Here is a 19,790-nt window from a genome sequence, read left to right on the forward strand (position 1 = left end):
TTCAGATTTGTTTTTTAAAAGTGATACTACCAATGGGAATATGGCCAAAGTTATGAAAATAAGAATAATGGTTGTAAGAAACCATATTTTAATTTAAGCCTCAGTCGCCTTGTACATCATGACATTTTAAATTAAATGTAGTCTTCTTATTATGTCCAGCAGGTTCTTTCAGGGGCCCTGATTCATTTTATTCCCAAGTTGTATTGATGACCACCAACTATAACTATTTTCGTTAGAGGTGGAACAAAACTTTGTCAGATATTTGACTACACATAAAAGAACATAAACAGTTTTTTGTCATATATTTATAATGCCTTAACAAAACACACATTTTCTCTTAAAACACAAAATATCACAAAATGGGGGGTTAAACATTCATTTGAATTTTTTGTGATTTGTGCTGGAAATGATAAAATTCCACTGTGGATGTTAACGGGTTTTAAGAAAACAAGATAACTTCTGGTGTAAAAGAGAGAATACCACAGCAGCTGCTCTCTTTACAGAAGTCTCACAGCAATATAGAAGGACCATGTGACATGAAAAAAGCGTTTTATGGCAGCAGTGGCTGTACCTGCTGTTTTATGGTGCTTTGCCATTATGAGATTGTAGACAGACAGAAAGACAGGCAGAGCTATTCTGTGTTTGTGTGCACGTGTAATGCAACAGCTGTTTCGACGCTGGAAACCACAGAGTTGGGCCCGCATGACGATCCCGTTCATGTGCAGCATAATGATGCCACGGTAGCCGGCCTCAACATGTCATTAGCATCATCATTATGGAGTCATACGCAAGTTACGATAACCATACACGCACACACATACACACACACACACGCACGCAGCTACTGGCTCTGTAATTACAGTGGTAAGCGGTCATACTCTAGTCCAACAGACGAACGTACAGTCCAGACATCCTGGGAAACAAGGATGATGATCCAGATTGTTTGTTATTACAGTGACAGATGACTCATGTCTACATGTCATCATGAGCATCAGTATCGGCATCATCACCATCAGATGGTCAGAGAAAATGATCTGCCTGGCAACCCACAGAAAACTTTCCCAAGATCAAACAAACAAACAGAAAACACACAATTTCTCTGTGACCTAAATGAAGCGGGATAGTACGGTGGCCCTGAAGGTCAAAACACAGTAACATTTCAGAAAACACAACCTTTTCTGTTTTATGACATGCTGTTGTGTTTCCTCAAATGTTGTTGTGTTTTCTGTAATGTTGTGTTGTGACTTTCAGAGCCACGTTAGGATACTGAAGCAAAGACAGGCAAATAACACAATGTTACTTTACAGGACTCCATTTAGGACTGTCTATTTATGAGCTCTGCCTTAAATGGCGAGATAATCTATGATGGGTTGTAAAACAGGTACAAAAGAAGCAATCAATAACGGCATCCCTTAATCAATACACAACACAAATTATACTTTTATATTGCTATAAGCTAATGATCCAATTCCTAGGTGATGTGTACGTAAGACAGACAGTCTCTTGATTACAAACATCCTGGGAAACAATGTTGATGACCAAGATTGTTTGTTATTACAGCGACAGATGAGTCACGTATACACGTCACTATGAGCATTTTGGTCTTTACGCTAAACATGCAACATCTATCTCAGCACAAGAATGCAAATAAGTGTGTTTCCCCTAAACGCTGGGCTATTGTTTACAGCGGCCTCCTTAGTTTTAACTCGACTCCCACTCCCAGGAAATGTACGTTTTAAGTACATTTTAAACTAAACATACCTTGAGTTTAGGCTCCAAGGTCGGCTAATGGAAAGAGGGAGTTAGACATTTGGATTGGGATAAGGACAGGAGGACAGAGAAAGGAAAAGAGATTGTTTAAAGGAAGATGGGAGGAAGATGGACAGGAGTGGGATTAGAAGAAATGGTGAAGGTTGGGGGGAAAAAGAAACAAAAAAGGTCAGGAGTAGAGAATGAGAGCAGAAATCCAACCACATCATAAGACTTTAATTGTTTGATGCGAGATGCTTCACTCCACCAACCAGCCTTCATATAAATGCCAGAAGAATGACAGCTTAACTCTGCGTTTACTTCAAATACAAAGCCAATGTTACATTTTAAATAACTGAACTTGTGACCTGTGTTTTACTCACTGGAACCAGTTGGAAAACTGTACAACTCCAATTTCACACTATAAATGCCATCTAAAGGCCGTGACCTGAAATCAGATGCCGTTTTCACTGAACCCTGAGCAGTTATTTAACTCCGAGTCAACGGAGGATGAATACATGTTAAACTGGAAACAGTCAGCTTGGATGATCTGAAGAGACGACCGTGCCTTCTACTGAACGCATCTTCCGCAAATCATTTGCAAATCAAATGTCTGGCTTGGGAGGCAAATGAGACGAACGTTTTTCTGTAGCTGCTCCACACACATTATGCATGCTCCTCTGTTAAGTTCAGCCTTATTCCACCTTAGAAAGTGCTCCTCTCTACTAAACAAGTCAGACGTATTAAAGGATTCTTCAAACTAGCCAGCTTCGGTTCAACTTCACTGACTTAAAGGTGCACTGTGTTGTTCTGGAGAAGACATTTTTATCAGAAGAGAAAGATCTTTATGAACTTTTTTTTTTTTTTGCATAAACAAATTAAGTAAACAGACTCTCTTTGTTTTCCTGTCTGAATAAACAAATTGACCTTAAAGGACAACACAGTTTGATACTGTTTTACTTTGTTTATATGTGGCGGACCCTGCCACCTTTCCAGCTTCAAACAGTGTTCTGGGGACCTTATTTTCCTCTGAGAACAGCTTGTTTATTCACTTATGGAAAAAATAAATATTTCTGAGTTTGAATTTCTTCTCCAAATCTACATAGTGCCCCTTTAAAACTAAAAATGCTTATGAAAGCCTGCAAGCGGAACAGCATGAGAATCCTCAAAACCAAAAAAAAAAAAACATTTGTATTTTTTGCAGCAAACAACTCCAACTTGTTGAACTTAAACAAACTATAAAATGATTGCTGTGTACAGTTGGTCCAACAGTAGAAGTAGAAGAACGAGGGGAGAGAAGAGCATCCATCAAGGTTATGCGTCCACGTCTAGCGGACACAAACAGAGGAGGCAGAAATACCACTTTCACACATAAACCCTGTATCAACTGTGATGAATAATGGCCTCAACCTTTGTTCGACCCGTTCATACCACACGCTCGGTCATGGGTAGATGCCCAGTCCACCACTGTTATGAGCATCCAGCACTTAAACTGTACTGCAGATTCATACGCTCTATATCACTATAGACCACTGGACTACAGCCAAGCTAAATTTGGCTCACTTGAGATTCAACTATCGTGCTCTAGTGCATTTGAAATTGATGGAGGACAAATTTATTGTTAGGACAGATAGACGTTACTGAATAAATCTTGTTGAGTTATAGTGTGATAATATCCGTTTAATAAACCGTTGCTGTAGCAGGAACAGAACCCTGAAACAGATCAGTGTTTTTTCATCTTAAATCAGACACGTTATATTCCACATAAATCCACATACGAAATCCCTGCTGATGTGTAACAGATAGGAGTATACCTTGGAAAGAAAATTCATAGTTATCATACTTTGTAGATTTGCTTATCCATTGTATTGTATTCTACCGTAGCTTTTGTTTTTTTATTAAGTTTATATGATGTTTCATTTCTGTCAGCACATACAATGTTATCAGATAATAATAAAGCATTTGTTCAATAAAAAATCCCTTCTGTTTTCTTTTTTTTTTTCAAAGCTACAACATGTTTCCTGTCAAATTCCTACTCAAAACAAATAAGGGGCCGCATATCACCATGACCAGAGCGAGTTGAACAACGTATCCCTGAATAATCTAAAACACACAGATGCAAATAGATTGTTGACATAAAACTGGCTATGATTGGTATCATATAGTTGCCACACTTTGCTCGGTTTAGGTGTGGAAAACAGTATTGGTTAGTGCAAGGAAGTCCGATGTATTGAGGTAGGTTTTATCTATCTATCTAAAGTGCTATGGTTTCCCACCCTGAGTTTTGAATAGCCTCTGTAGGCTCTTATCTTAAAAAGGTGCACTGTGTAGTTTTGGGGAAGAAATTTTAAATCAGAAGGTGAAGATTTTCATTGACTGATATTTTTCTGCATAAACAAACTAAATAAACAAACTCTCTTGACTGAATAAACAAACTGACAGCACAGTTTCACACTAATTTACTTTGTTTACATGTGGCGGACCCTGCCACCTTTCCAGCTTCAAACAGTGTTCTGGGGACCTTATTTTCCTCTGAGAACAGCTCGTTTATTCAGTTATGGAAAAGATAAATTAATACCTCATTACATCTGAGTTTGAATTTCTTTTTCCAAAACTACGTAGTGCCCCTTTAACTCCTTTTATCCCTCATGTTGTTGTTGTTTGGTCTACACATTAAATGTTGTGCGTCAGCCGCTCAACACTCAGATTATGTCACTCATTCTCATCTTCTCTCCCCCTTTGTGTCATTTTTCCTGTCCTTCGACTGGGCATATCCAGTGTCAGTACACACTACGGGTACACAGTTGATGGGGATTTCCAACGGGACCAGACACACAAGCGCACACATATACACATTCACCCAGAGGAATGTGATCTATGGGCTCATGTGACCAGTAATATAACATCTCCCATACAGCTTTCAAGCCACACGGACCGAACACACACACACAAAATTGTGGTCAGATATATTTGCATGTTATGCCCGCTGAGTTTTACATACCTGGCAGTTGCTTTCTAGTGAAGCCTTGCTTTCAGGATATGCTGATCTCATACACTCAAAAATATGAAGACTTGCCACTTTTCATTGTTTCAAATGTGGTATAAATCTAATACCTTTAGCTTTTGTGTTTGTGTTTGAGTGTTGGTTGGACAAAACAAGTTATTTGAACATGTCACCAAAATAGTAATTGACACATTTCCCTATTTTCTTGTTCAAGGTCATTGTAACAGCTTTTAAAAAGGCGCCCTAGCACCCCAACCCTAACCAGGAAATCATTAGTGCATGCCCTCCCCACACACACACACACACCTTGCTTACCATAATCATGCACCCTATGGAGTGTTTTCTGTGTCGGAGTGGGTGGTAGGTCTATAATTGGACCTCACCCCACTCCCCAATTATCCACCATATGTAGAAACCTTCTTAAGTCTTGCTAACTTCCTTTCTTTTCATTCTTTCATGTCTGCCTTTCTCTCCACACCAATTCACTCCCTCTCCAACACTTTTATCCCTTTTTTTTCACCGTAATTGATTGAAGCCCACATCTCTCTCTCCAGACCCCCTCCAGATGTCCTGACCCTCCGACAAACACCTTCATTACCTGACCGTAATGTCAAACACACATAGGGAGTGGAGGGACCACCCTCTGAGTCTGAGGTGGACGGACAGTGGCTAATGAGCCCCTCTTGACAAATACACATGTAGTCACGCCTATATTCTGCCTCTCGTACCGTCCTGTGAGTGTGTTGTACAATGCGAGTCAGGAGAAAGCCAAATGATAAAGTGGCTGCTCAGAGTGCACCTTTGGTCTGCTGCACTGTGTGTGTGTGTGTGTGTGTGTGCGGCGATAGCTAACGGGAGTGTTCGTGTGAGAAAGAGGGTCAGTGTGCACTTAGCGTCAGTGTGTTTGAGCTGCTGCTTTGGCAACATGGCAAAAGTTGATGACAGCAGGTAACCTTTGGACCCAACTGAGAGCGAGGAAAGAGGGAGGAGTGAGGCCAGGGAGGGAAAATGAGCTATAGAATATAGTAGAGACGGAAAGAAACTAGAAGATCATTGAAGTTAATATTTAGGCCCGATCCCAATACACTTTAGCCCTACCCCTCTGGTTTGCACGTTCACGCCTAGGAGTAGGGTGTCCTGATTCTTGTTTGCAAGTATTATGGTCCTTTTCTTTAGAACAAGCACAAAACAATCACTACTAGAGTTTGCTGATGTCTCGGTTGCGAGTTGTGAACAAACTGCAAGCGTCCATGCCACAGCTGGAGACGGCATATAGGGAATGTCTGGTCGCGCCCGATTACATAGACGCCATCGACAACCACTGATGACGTATGATGATTTTGGATGTGTCCAATATCATAGGTGGAGATTTGAATCAGTCCCCTTGTAGTCTGGCTAGCTGCACGGCTAAGTGAGCTAACAAGGTAACAGTAGCCACAGTCATGGATGAAAAGAATACATTTAGCAGGAGTTAGCATTACTCTGGCGACTGGTTGCCCCCATTTGTTGGGATGAATTCAAGACTGCCACTTCTTAAGTATTGCACCTTTAAGATCGTCTGCACTGTTCTTTGCAAGCAATCCGATCCAATTTGTGTGTCTAGATATCGCTGACCTATCTGCCTGGATATCTGTGGTAATGACATCGGTGCTTTCCAACTAGGAAGCATATAAAAATGAAGATGCCTGCCAAACAATGGCACTGTCAAGCCTCTGTGTAGAGCTCCTCCACGGTACTCGAACAAGCTCAGCCAGTCTATAAAGTATCTCTTAATTCAACAACCCACAAAATTGAGCAAGTTTATAAGGGAGTCTGGGGAATTTCTCTCCAACTTCATCTCCTGACTGTTGTTGACTGTAGTTGATGTGGCCGCTTTGACCCATAATATGTTGGTGTTCAGTCTGCTGTCATGCAAATCATTTTCAAATTGTTGTAAAATTATTGTTTATAACAATAACATACATGTGTGTCCTGGCCCCTGATAATAAATAATAAAGAAAACATGATTGTCACGCACGATTTACTGTGTCATTGTATAGACTGACCCCTCAGCACCTCCAACTGTGACTGACTTCCAGCGTCCCTGGCTCAGCCTCTCCGTTGCACTTCAGTCACTCTGGATTTGACATCAAATATGTTAAAGGCCGGTCTTGCCTTTGTGCAGCCATCTTGGCAACGCCCCCCGGGCGGTCATTTCAGGCTATCAAGACCAGGCCCCTATCGAAATTGATGCGACGAGAGCCATAACTTCACTTTCTACGCTCATAGACATTTAAAGTAGCATGTTTTATCATGTAAAGGATCCCCAATCAAATCAACAAATCAACAAAAAACGCTTTTGTCACAAAATAAGGCAATTCTAGTGCACATGCTCGTAGGAATGGACGACCCTTGACCCTCGTAGTGTAAATAAACAAGACCAGACAGATCAAAACTGAGGGCGAGATAGAAAGAAAGAGGTTGACATTGAGGAAACAAAAAACAAATAAGACAGGAAGCAGACAGAGACTAATAGAAGGAGGAAGAGGGAGTGATAGGAAGATGACGAAAGAATGAATGAATGGGGAAGAGATCACACACGTTAGATACAGACACACGGTAAGGTTAACGTGTTGTGAACGGAGTTAAAATAATGAACAGGGTGAAAGAGGAGGAGGAGAAGAGATGGAGGAGTCCAGATGTCAGTCCCACACTTCACATGTGGCTGTGGTTGACCTTCCACCTCTCCCTCCCTTCACTTCATCCATCCATCCTTCATCCGTCCCTCGTTTCTCACCACTGTGTCAGGACGTCGGCAGCGTTTCTCGCCGTGGCGTCAGACATTCACACGAGCCTGCGTTTCCTCCTTCTCCTACTTTATCTCCGAAACATTTACATGAGGACAATTTGAGGCCACTGCTCACCTCTCTAGTGTTACACCAAGACAGCCACTTTTCTGAAAGTACAGGAACAAGTGGCACAAAAGCGGCAGCCATTGTGTGTTCCCGTGAGGTCAGGACGACACAGCGCCTCTGCTTACAAAAGAGACCCGTTTCTAAGGGTAGAAACGTTTTCATTTTGACATGTTGGCTGTCACATCTCAGGTGTAAAATGCTTTCCGAAAGCCTCTCGCATTGACTTATATTTAATTTGTTCCACTTACAGAAATGCACACATTTCCCCTGAGAATCCTCAATACAGGTTGAAAGTAAAAAAAAAAAAAAAGGTGATTCACAATCAAAACACAACTATATTTAGATGTTCAATGAGTGAAAAACAGCAGGGAGAAGAGAAATATTTCAACACATGATACAGCCAATGTAGCAGTGAATGCTGATGCCAATCTCTTTCTTATGTGAGGAGAGCAAGGGTTATTTAAGGCTGCTTCAGTGGATACTGGCTATCAGTGCTGTGGCATCGTAAACAAATTCCACGACATGATATAAAGTGATTACTAAGAGCCGGCTAAAGCCAAGCCGGAAAAGACAAAACAGGCTGATAAAAGGAGCTGCTCAACAAGTCCAAACATGCAGCGGGAGATATGCACAGGAAGAAGATTTGTAACAGGGTTCAACTGAATTGTAACTGAACTTTAACTGAACTTTTCAAATATTACTCCATGGAAATGTAGTCGTGAAACAGTAATGCAGACGATGGAGAGAAATATTGAAACAACATGAAATAAAGGTCAGTGTCTGATTCCCAGCTAACATTAAACTGGTACTGAGGTCAACAATGGCCCCATTAAACGAAAGAGTTTGACCTTTTGCTTTCTTGCCGAGAGTTAGATGAGAAGATTGTTACCACATTGTTCGCTTAATAGCCAAAAGACAGGAAACAGAGGGCAAGAGCAGGCCTTCTTTTAGTTTAGCATTTCTAATTTTTACACCTCGGTTTAAGGAGCGGACTGAACAAACAAGACACCCAAACAATTACCAAATTGCCAGTCGGTTTATTGTTTCAGTGCACTGGTGTCATTTTAGACAATAGAAGTCATGACCTCCAGCGAGGAGGTTTTCACCCTTGTCAGTTTGTTACCAGGATTACACAAAAACTACTGAACAGATTTCCATGAAACTTAAGTTTCACCTGCTGTTCGGCTCTCATCGCCCACCGGAGCACAAGCTGGGGGTCATCAGAACCTTAAACCATCGGGCTGAGACCGTGCCCACTAAGTCAGAGTGCAGTCTATCACCCACCTACAATGCAGTTCTGAGTTCTCTCCCCAGACAGCTTCACAACCATTCACACCTGGGCTCACCTAGCCCTAGAAACCCACATGAAGGCCGGTTCGACCCACAAGTGGCCCTAACGACTCTGAAACTCAGAGCCAACTCCTCCAGTTAGTTAGAACTGAAGAGGCCTCTTGGATGAGAGGTGAAACGTCTCCAAGTCCAGCTGTCTACGATACAGCACCTAGATTTACCATGACCTGGATGACTGAGAACCTTCATCAACATGTGCCTTTTACAACCTGCAGTGTAGCTTGACAGAACAGGATTTAGCTTTAAATAGACTGAAAACATCCAAACCTAGAACTTAATATTTGGCTGTTTCCAACAAACTATACGATTGATTCATAAACTTTCTCGCTGGTGTAAGCTGGTGAAAAACAGTGGATCTGAAAATGCCAACTCAGGATATTTGTGAATGGGGAACAAGCGTCTGCAGTCAGTCTGGTTTGACAACACAGTGCTGATAAACACTGAGGGCAACAGCAGCATGGAAGTGTCTTTTTAGCGTCCATTACAGTCCCGGGCTCCTCTGAGCGAGCTGCGGTGCGGTCTGTAAGGTATGACACAATAATCCCGACCAAAATTGCAGGAAGCGACCTCGACACGCGACATTTTATGGCGCATCATGCTTCGCTCAAATTACAGGCATTTGGAACCGGAGCCAAAACCTCTCATCTCAAAGAGGATCCAGAAATGTTATCCAATTAACGAGCAAATACTCCTGCGAGTTCATCTACAGGCCGAGGTTTACTTGTTAATTGTGCAACATAAACAAACTCCAAATAAAGTGCACTCTGTTGATGTGAGGTGTGAGGAGGATTATTTATTTGGCTTTCCGCGTACTTTTTTAAGATTCGTATCAAGGAACAATCGCAGCGAGCCGAGCTGCTCTGCAGACGAGCTGTCTGTCTCTGTTTGTTTAATTGGTTGTTTGGGAGGAATTTTAACTGAATTCCAGTCGGAATTCACTTAAATTGAATTGTGGCCGGGCTGCAGAGGGCGGAGCAGCGGCAGACGGGAGGGAGAGACCGAGGGAGGTAGGGAGGGAGGGAGGAAAATGGTTTGGCTCTGGAGCCTTACAACAAGCTCGAACAGGAAGTCATTCAACGTGAAACGCACACACACCCAGAACAAAACCACCACACACACACACACACACAAACATGTGAGCACATGTGTGTACACAAGCGCAGAGGAAAGATGGTCAATTTGGAGCGCATTCCTCCTCCTCCTCCCCCCCGCATGAGTCAGTGTGTCATTTGATGGGCCTACAGTTAGACGACAGCGTCAGCTCGGTGACAGACGAGTAAGGGATTGGAAAGTGAAGATATATACGTGATAAGCCATGTGGAGGAAGCACATAGTGGTGAGGAAGGGGGTGAGAAAGAGAGGGACGGGGTCAAAAGTGGGGTTTTCATGTAAACACACTGCACTGCCCTCAGGCGCTTTCTGTGTGTGTGTGTGTGTGTGTGTGTGTCCCATTTCTTTTCTCACTTTGCTGAATCCTTAAAGGAATACGCCAAGTTTTTTTGGGGACAGTAGCTCATTGGTCAACTGACGTCCCTGTTAGAACAAAGACAGACACTAAAATAAACCACGCGTCCCCAGTGGATCATTATTTCTGAGCTCCGTGTGAAAACCTTGAAAAAACACTTCTTTGAGACGAGCAGCTCTTATTGTCGCGTGTCGTGGTTATCAATACATCTTATTAAAAGGTGCACTGTGTAGTTTTGGGGAAGAGAAAGATCCTCACTGACTAAACACTAAAAACAAACTAAATAAATAAACTCTCTTTGTTTTCACGACTGAATGAAGTGAATAAACAAACTGACCTTAAAGGACAACACAGTTTCATACTGTTTTACTTTGTTTATATGTGGCGGACCCTGCCACCTTTCTAGCTTCAAACAGTGTTCTGGGGACCTTATTTTCCTCTGAGAACAGCTTGTTTATTCAATTTCGGACAAATTAAGGTTACAGAGTTTGTATTATTACCTCATTATTATTGTAAATACCAAAATTCGGAGTTTTTCCAAAACCACACAGTGCCCCTGGAAATAGTGACCGTAATAAATTCTTATCAACTCACCTTGGAACAAAACCAACTGCTACTGATGGTTCATTTATCTCTGTAGCAAACGTTTCCTTTGTTTCCTGCGTAACAGAGCCAGATTGAGCCATGCTCAGTTACAAAAAGACGACCTTCAGTGTACCCAGAGTCGCTTCTGAACTTGTAAAAACTGCATTTTCGCACTATGTACCCCGGCTACGGAATAATTTACAAGATTTGGAAACGCTGCCTTCATACCAGGCATTCACACGCCATATTAAGAAAATGTTTCATGAAGAATTTAACTGTGCTAAACAGTCAAGCTCTCTTCTTTTTGCCTCTCAGGTCCTGTGCTGTTATTTCACTGCTAAGTGAGAACGTTTATGTATCATTTCTTCATGAGAGAACTACTCTGCAGAGCAACTTCTGGCTGGATTTCTCTTGCAAGACATTTCAGATGCATCTCAAAGAGACTTTCTAGCCAAATAAAATTAACATTTAGCTGCACAGATCACATCTCATTAATGGGTTGGTTTGTGATAATCACTTGCAGACAGTCTTGCCTCTACACTCCATTTATATTGTGGATTTGGCGAGAAAGTTGTTGTATCGCCTCGTGGGACAACACGGGAAAATATGCCGTTTCTGCAGTGAGTTTCATCGCTTTGTGAGAACGGAAACAGGATTATTAGAAGATGTGAAGCATGTGTCACTAAACAAGATTACTATTGTGTGTCAGCTGGATAACTGCGCCGTGGGGCTGCAATTAACAATTACTTGAATCACCAACTGATTCATCAATGAATCGTTTAGTCCAGAAAAACTCGATGCAAACTTTCCCCCGGAGCTCAAAGTGTCATCTTCCCATTGACTCACAGTCCAACACTCAAAGATGTTCGATTAACTGATGATAGACAGAGAAAAGCAGCAAATCCTCACATTTGCAAAGCCGGAAACCACAGAATATTTAGTGTTTAAATCATTTGTGCATTGACAATCAAATAAGTGTTTCTTTTTAGCCACTGGTGGACTCAAGGGGGGTGCGACCACCTAAAACACCCCCAAAATGCCCTCTTGGATGCCCCTAAGGTAGATAAAACATGATAAAGTGCCCTCTAGGGTGCCCCACTGCATACAGCTGGTGCCCTTTTTATTCTTTTCACCCCTGCCCCTCGAACATCCCGAGTCTGCCGCTGTTTCCAGCACTACCTTGACATGCAGAGAAGGGTCCAGATGACACCGTATTACCAATTTACTGACTGACTTACACAGTGTTTACATAATGGAATTGGCATGAAATCTGCAAGGTGGCCTTATGGGACAAAACAGAAGGATATACAGTTTCTTCTATTAACTTCGGGCCAAGTAGAAGCTTTTACAACACGTGCAAGCAGAATTAATGGAAGATGTAGAGTCCATCGTATGAAGCAGATCACAGAGTTGCCTGAATAACTGCACTGAACAGCTCTTCTAGCATGAGTTCAGTGTTTTTCTTTTTTTTGTCTCGTGCATTTCCTTGTTTGTTAGGATACGGGCGGACACTTTTTGGAGACACGCTGCCGCCAGTTTGTTCGGAGTATGACTTCGACAGGTGGCCAATTCTTACACATAGCACCTGTAAAGGAGTTCTGCACTTTGCTCAGACAGCGACACGCTTCATAATTCATCTAATCCTGGCGGTGAGACGGTCCCCATAGACTTAATTACAGGACATACGTAAGCACTAACTGGCTGGAGATCAAATGTGCACGGTGTCAATTCATGACACTGACGTTTAACGACGGAGCATCTTCTTCTTCTAGTCCCCAAAACCACCAGCATTTTTCATCGTCCTCTCTAATCTACCACCACATCCCTCCTCTCCTCGACGTGCTCTCTCTCTCAACATCTATTCTCCACAAGTCATTTGTTGATTCTAGTGGGGGAAACAGCAAATAGAGTGGGATGAAAGATAGACAAGGAGAATGCATCCACATGTTTTTGAGTGTTCACACACTTAATCACCAGCATAACCATTTCCTGGGAATTCCCTTTGAGAGACGTGGAGACAGAGAGAGTTAGTGTGTGAGAGAGGCGGAGAAATGAAAGGAAATCAAAAAGGACATTCACTGTTTGCGTGACAAGACCCTTTTTCAGAGGCCAGACACACACATGCTCGCAGACGCATCATCATTGCAATGTGTGTGAGGCTCTGCTGCTAATAAGTCGTTTGCACACACTCGAGCTGTCTCTTCGCGTGAGCGTGCCGGGGTCAACGCCACACCTGAGCTCATATTTGCAAAGTGAACTTGCGATAACGGCCTCGCTGGAACTATGGACTTTAGGCCGCGAGATTTCGATGATCCTCACACACGCACTTGCGAGCAGCTGCATTGTAAATCCAAGACAGGGGTTTCCAAATGGAAGACACAGGGCCTTCAGTTAAGAGCCAGATCAGCCTGCAACTCTGTTAATCATTGATGGCTGCTCAGACACATGGACACACACGCACACGCCTACTTTCTCTGTGGAGAAGACGGCAGGACGGCCCTGCACCCCGTCTCAAAACCACAACACACAAAACCATAATTATTACGGTCAATGACACGGGCAGGCGCATGTCAGGGTTGCCAGACACGCTGCAGAAACCCTTTTGTGTTGACATGACTTAAATGGGGCGCTTGTGTAGGTTGGGAGGAGAAACTCAAACTCATTTATTTTTAACATTTACAATATCAATGAGGTAATAATACAAACTTGGAAATGTTTATCTTTTAAACTAGGAAAATACGGCCCCCCAGAACACTGTTTGAAGCTAGAAAGGTGGCAGGGTCCGCCACATATAAACAAAACAACAAAACTGTTTATTCAGTCGTGAAAACGAAGAGTTTGTTTACCTAGTTTGTTTACCTCTCTCTTCTGATTGAGATTTCTTCCCAGGAAACTACATAATGCTCCTTTAAAGAGTCAGAGAAACTAAAACCAGAGTGAACGTGTTAAAGGAAGCTCTAAAAGCTGATGTTGCGGTGTGATTTGCAGCTTAAGGTGGACTCAAACCTGCCAGATTCAGACTCAGACAGGTGCTCTGTCCTGTAAGAGGAACAGAAAAAGAAAGAAGTGGGTGAAAAGGGAGCAGAGAAGAGGCTGAACCCAAGCCAGAGGAAAACCGGCTCGACAAGAATTCAGCACAACACAACACATTCAAGCACGGCTGCCTGCTGGCAACTTAGGGGGGGAATTTTCTACTACAGTATCTGATTAAAAACAGTGTTGAACAGAGAGGCTTTCTGTGCTGAGAGCAGGGCGAGAGAGGTCGTGCGCACACCTGCACCCCTCACACCGGAGGAGTCACAACAGTGGGGCCCTGCTGTCAGAGAAGGCGGGCTGTCATGGAGAAAACAGCAATCTGAGTCATTTCACTGTCAAAAAAAAACAACAACTCACAAACATGATCCTCACCTCGTCCCATTTGATGAACTTGCCCCCCTTCTTCAGCGCTTCGTGGACGGACACGGGTTTGAGCTGCAGCGCGTGGACTCCCGGCTTGGCCCCGGCCATGGCGAGGGACTCCCTGCCCGGGTGCCAACGCCTAAACCCCGGCTACGGCGAGCTGGACTCCTCGGAAGGAACAGAGCGGCTCTTCCTTCCTTCCTCCACTTCCAACCCGCGGGAGCTTCTTCTTCTTCTGCTTCTTCTTCTTCTCCTCCTCCTTCTCTTCTTCTTCCGGGGAGCGAGTTAATTGGAGGACCGAGGGTGGGGAAAGTTTTGTTCTCCCCCCTCGACACCGACCTTAAAAGTTGGTGAACCTCAGCGGGAGTTTGAAGAACATGAGGAGGAGAAAGCACCGACACAAGTTTGCTGTTGCAGCGCCGCTGTCTTGTCCGCGTCCACGCAGCGCGGTGGCGCGCGTAAAACTCGCCCCCTTCTTCTTTTTTTTTATTTTTTTATTATAGGCTTTGATTCATATATTTGTTTATTTATGCAGAAATCCTTTAATCGCGCACTTGAGCCCGCAGAGAGATCCTTTCCTTCCTTCCTCCCATCTGGTCGAGCCCTCTCCTCTCCTCTCTCCTCTCCTCTGCTCTACCAACTTTCTCTGCTTCCTCCCTCTCTCGTCGCCTCCTCCTCTCCTCCCTGCATGTTTTCTGTGGAAAAAGAAAGAAGAAGAAGAAGAAGAAGAAGAAAAAAACAGGAGATGATTCCGAGAGGAGAGGCAGAGAGAGTGAGAAGGGCAGCGTCAGATAGCACTGAGTGACTGAGAAACGAGGGAGGAGGAGGGAGTCAGAGTTTGGGTGAAAAGGGGTGTGTTTTAATCCACTTCCTCTGCTTTGCTGGAATTTATAGCATGCTTTAATTATAATGAACATGATAGTGTGAAATAACATTGTTTGTTTTTTCTTCCCTTATAATGATTTATGGTGATTTACACACTTTATCACTGCTCCTAATGTCTGCTGGAACTTAAAGGGGGCAATGTGTAAGAATTAAAGTTATAAAATTAACTCAAATATCTGCAGAATGTGAAGAAATAGCAGTTTGGACGCTCGATGCTAACCAAATAGCCACAAACATAAACACTACCCTGGTCCGAACTGCTAAAGGACGCTGCAGTTAGTGGTTAGTTACCCTGGTGATATGCTGCCCTCTATTTGTTTTGAGTATGAATTTGCCAATTATTACGTATTGCATCTTTAAAGGGGTGTCCAGTGATTTAGTATCACAGTTGGGAGACTTGCGAGAGGCAGATATAGACATGAATCTTCAAAATCAGAGCAGCAGAGGCTGAAATATCTGGATTTTTGTTTCTAGTATCGAGTCAAGCTCCAAAGAATGCTTGATCCTACGCTTCCCACAATGCAACCCTTAAAGTTTGTCTCCATGTAACGTCTAAAAAAACTCCGGCAAACCATTAAGTTGAAATACTTGTGCTGTGATTAATAAACCAACACTCAACAGCGACAATCTTCTTCCACAAATGGGCTTTTTCTGCCTCTGTTATGATAGTTTCTGTCTGATAAAGCTCAGATTATGGTCAGAACAAGCTTCCCCTCCATTTTTTCTTTGTCACCAGGCTGATGGATGACTGAAAAAGAGCAACAACTTCTGATTTTTTTTGTACCTTGAAGCGCTCGGAGCGGCCGTACAAATAAGGCAGAGGGCTCTGAAAAACACTCTGTCCCCAGGAAAGAAACGTCACGTGGACACGGGCCCTAAAGTGCCTTTCATTAAACCCTCCATTCCTCGTAAAATTCACGTCCTTTACCACTTTGTAAAACAGACTCTGTGTTTAAAAATTACAGTCTCTGTGTATATAACCCTGGTGACATGTGTAGGGTTAAGTATTTCTTTAAGCTTGGGAAGGCTTGTCTGGAGCCACAGAGGACATTTTACAGCTGTTTCCACGGACAATATATTACTTCCCATTATGTCTGTGTCGACCTCGATGTGTAAGATCACTGCTCGGTTTCTCAAATCAGTCCACTTTGTTGAGGAGAACTAAATGATGAGATCGGTAGCCGACCACTCTCATGTCTGTGTGCAAAAACAGGAAGCTAGTTAGCTTAGCTTAGCATAAAGATTGGAAGCAAGTAGCTAGTTTGGTAGTAATTCCCTGCATCAGGCATTTAAAATGTCAAAATGTTGCGGAAGATTAAAAAGTATGCTGCAATATTTCTCTCTGAAATGTCTTGAAATCGAAGTATGAAGTCAGCTAGCGTAAAACGGAAATAGCCTAGCTCATGAAGGAAGTTACATAATGGAGTAAAAGGAGTAAATGGACTTTACATAACTTGTTATACTCCTTCTTGCTGAGAGTTAGATAAGAAAATCAATGCCTTTGTCATTTTTGGAGGCCTACTGTAAATATGAAGCTACAGCCAGCAGCCAGTTAGCTTAGCTTGGCGCAACGTAGGCTAACAAAATCCGTTGTTAACACCCAGCATACAAATATAGCTGACTTTACACTTTGGTTTATGTAGCCTACAGATTAAACTAATGATATATGTGTTAATTAGCGAGCTAGGCATTTCTTCTTTTTTTATTCTTTGGACGTAGCCTAGCTAGCTTTTGAATTAAGCTAAGCTAACCGCCTTCTGGCTGTGGGTTCATGTTTAGCGTACACACCTGAGAGCGGCATCAGTTCTTTTATCTGTCGCTTGGCAAAAACAAGTTTGTATTTATTTATATTTTGTATTTCACAAAATGTCAAACTGTTGACACTGTTTAATATCACAGGTGCAGACAGTAGTCTCCTATTTACTCTTGTTCACTGCAGGGATAAAGATACATAAGAATAATTATCAAGGGCTGTTTTGATTCTTAAATTGACCTATGTTTTTAATTCCTTTAATTGTTTTCCTTCTGTTGGCAGTGACGGATCACTTGTGCTGCCAGTAATGTTATTAAAAACATGGCAGCACTTATCAGAGTCATTGGAAATACACAGTAATCAGCTTAGAGGTAATTTCGAAGCAATAGAGGATAAGTGGCTGTGTTGCCCAGGCGGTCAGATTGTGAGATGAAGGATATATTTTATGAATGATGATATTAAATCTGCATTATGTAAACAGGAAATAATTTAGAGGTTTTGGTGGTAAGGTAATTGAAGCCGCTGAGAGTCATCAGGTAACTTTCCCCTGCCTCGTCCAGATCAGTGGCAGGCGTATCATGTTTTAAGAAGCGTGAGAGCAGAGGAGGCTGAAAAGCTGAAGTCCAATCCCGTCCAAATCCCGCTGCCAAGCAACATTACAACTTCGACTTCTCATAAAAAAAAAAACACTACGGCGCAACAGATATTTGGCAACCGTGACCATTCTCCGACTCCTTAACTACACCCGGCAGGAATGTCTGCTATGCTGCAGCCTGCTGACTTACTGACTGAGTGACTGGCGGTGTGTTATTCTTTGACCAAGCCCATAAAGGAGGACGAGAAAACCTAAAGTAAAATCCAGAAGAATCGTTCAGAAACGATCTGTGGTGAAACACACAATTCCATTTTTGTGTTTAGAAACAGCTGGTGTCAGCGTCACATGACCCCGAGGAGGTGAACACATCCAGTGGGAGATACAACGTTTAACAATTCAGCAGCTAGACAGACTGACTGGCATTGAGGCGGATGTGACACTTTGTATATCTGAGCTGTGTGTGTGTGTGTGTGTGTGTGTGTGTGTGTGTGTGTATAAATCCAGCGGGCAGTAACTGAGTCCAGACTTGTTGATTAATCTGATCTTGAGCCACCACACACACACACACACACACACAAACACATGACCTCTCAAATGACAACAAACAAACGCACAATGGACACATGCATATGCGTTCTTTCAACAGCGCTGCACACAGCACACATGCATATGCAGGGATATTGTGTTTCTCTGGTGCATAATACAATGCACACACACTCACACAAACACACACTCACACACACACACTATCCGTCCTCTCTTATACACATACACACAAATCTTTTTAGCCAAACAACGTCGCTTTTGAAGTGCAGGCACCTGTGGTGTCAATAGACGGGCCTCCTCCCTCCCTTCACCCCTCTCTCTGTTTCCTCTCTCTCGAATACATTCACTCTTTAGGTCTCTCTCTCGCATAAAAACTCTCCCTCGCTCCTCCTTTGTGTTTGTACCCATTTCCTCCTCTCTCATTCCAGCAGGTGTTTAGCTCCCATTGGTCACTGGGACGTAGCGTTCATGCTGCTCATCTGAATAAATATGGAGTTAGGCAGCGAGAACATTTTGTCCTCAGTAACAACAGTAATTGTAGGTGAGCAGGTTCTTTTTCTGTTTTTCTCGCTTCTCAGAATCAACTTCATATTTCTACTTAATGGTTTGGCTTACCAGGACATTTCTGACCGCAGTTGCAGTCAGATCTCTCGTGCACACAGGAGGTGGTTTTTCTAACCGTACCAAGAATAAGATCTGGTGATATCTAGAGGCTTTGATTCTGCTCTGTAGGACAAAGTGTCGTGTGAAATGAGATCTATATCACAACTGTGTTCACATTAGAAGTCACTTACTGAGTGTGGTTTAGTTTTTCAGTCCTCTACTTTGTTCCAGACTGAAATATCTCAACAAATATGTGGGTTGTCATGAAATATGGGTGAGGGTAGATGTTCATGGTCCCTACAGGATGAATCCTAATGACGTTCTTGATATCCTGACTCTTCTTATTGTCTCCATGATGTGGACAGTTTTGGGTTTTAGTGACATGTTTGAAAACTGGAGAGTTTGCCCTGATATGTGGTAAACATGTAAATTCATGATCCCCAGAGGATGAACCTGAATGACTTTGGTGATTCTCTGAGTTTTCCCACTTCACCACAAACAAATTAAAGCTCGCACTTAATCTGTGAAAAATATCGACATCCACTTTGATTTGCACAAAATGTTGTGCTGAAATTCAAGGTTCCCAGAGGATAAAGCCCAGGTTAACATTAGCAGGATAACCCATCAGCCCCAGCTGTACTTTGTGTTGAGTGCTTATTAGCAAATCTTAGCATGCTCACACGCTAAACAGAGAAGGTGAACATGGTAAACATTACACCTGCTAAACATCAGCATCATGTTAGTATTGTCCCTGTCAGCGTGTTAGCATACTGACGTTAGCATTTAGCTCAAAGCACCGCTGTAGCCTCACAGAGCTGCTTGCAAACGATTGCACGTGCTACATGTTGCTGATTGCATTTTAATGTAAAGCACATTTAGTTTGCCTATAGTGGGACGTGCTATATCAATAAACATTTCTCACACAGCTGTGGTGTCCTCATGAGCTCCCTTCATAGGGCCGC

General features: G+C 42.8%; 1 protein-coding gene across 1 annotated transcript in view; it reads right to left on the minus strand.

The window, feature by feature from the left end:
* plcb3 (phospholipase C, beta 3 (phosphatidylinositol-specific)) overlaps positions 1–15,233 on the minus strand; it is a 52,409-nt gene extending 37,176 nt beyond the window's left edge. Inside the window, exon 1 of the mRNA XM_073474499.1 lies at positions 14,456–15,233. Coding sequence (XP_073330600.1) covers positions 14,456–14,554 — 99 coding nt within the window. The 5' untranslated portion in view covers positions 14,555–15,233. The remainder of the gene's footprint in view (positions 1–14,455) is intronic.
* Between the last annotated feature and the right edge of the window lie 4,557 nt (positions 15,234–19,790).

This window comes from Pagrus major, chromosome 10 (assembly GCF_040436345.1).
Source record: "Pagrus major chromosome 10, Pma_NU_1.0".
Taxonomy (NCBI): Eukaryota; Metazoa; Chordata; class Actinopteri; order Spariformes; family Sparidae; genus Pagrus; species Pagrus major.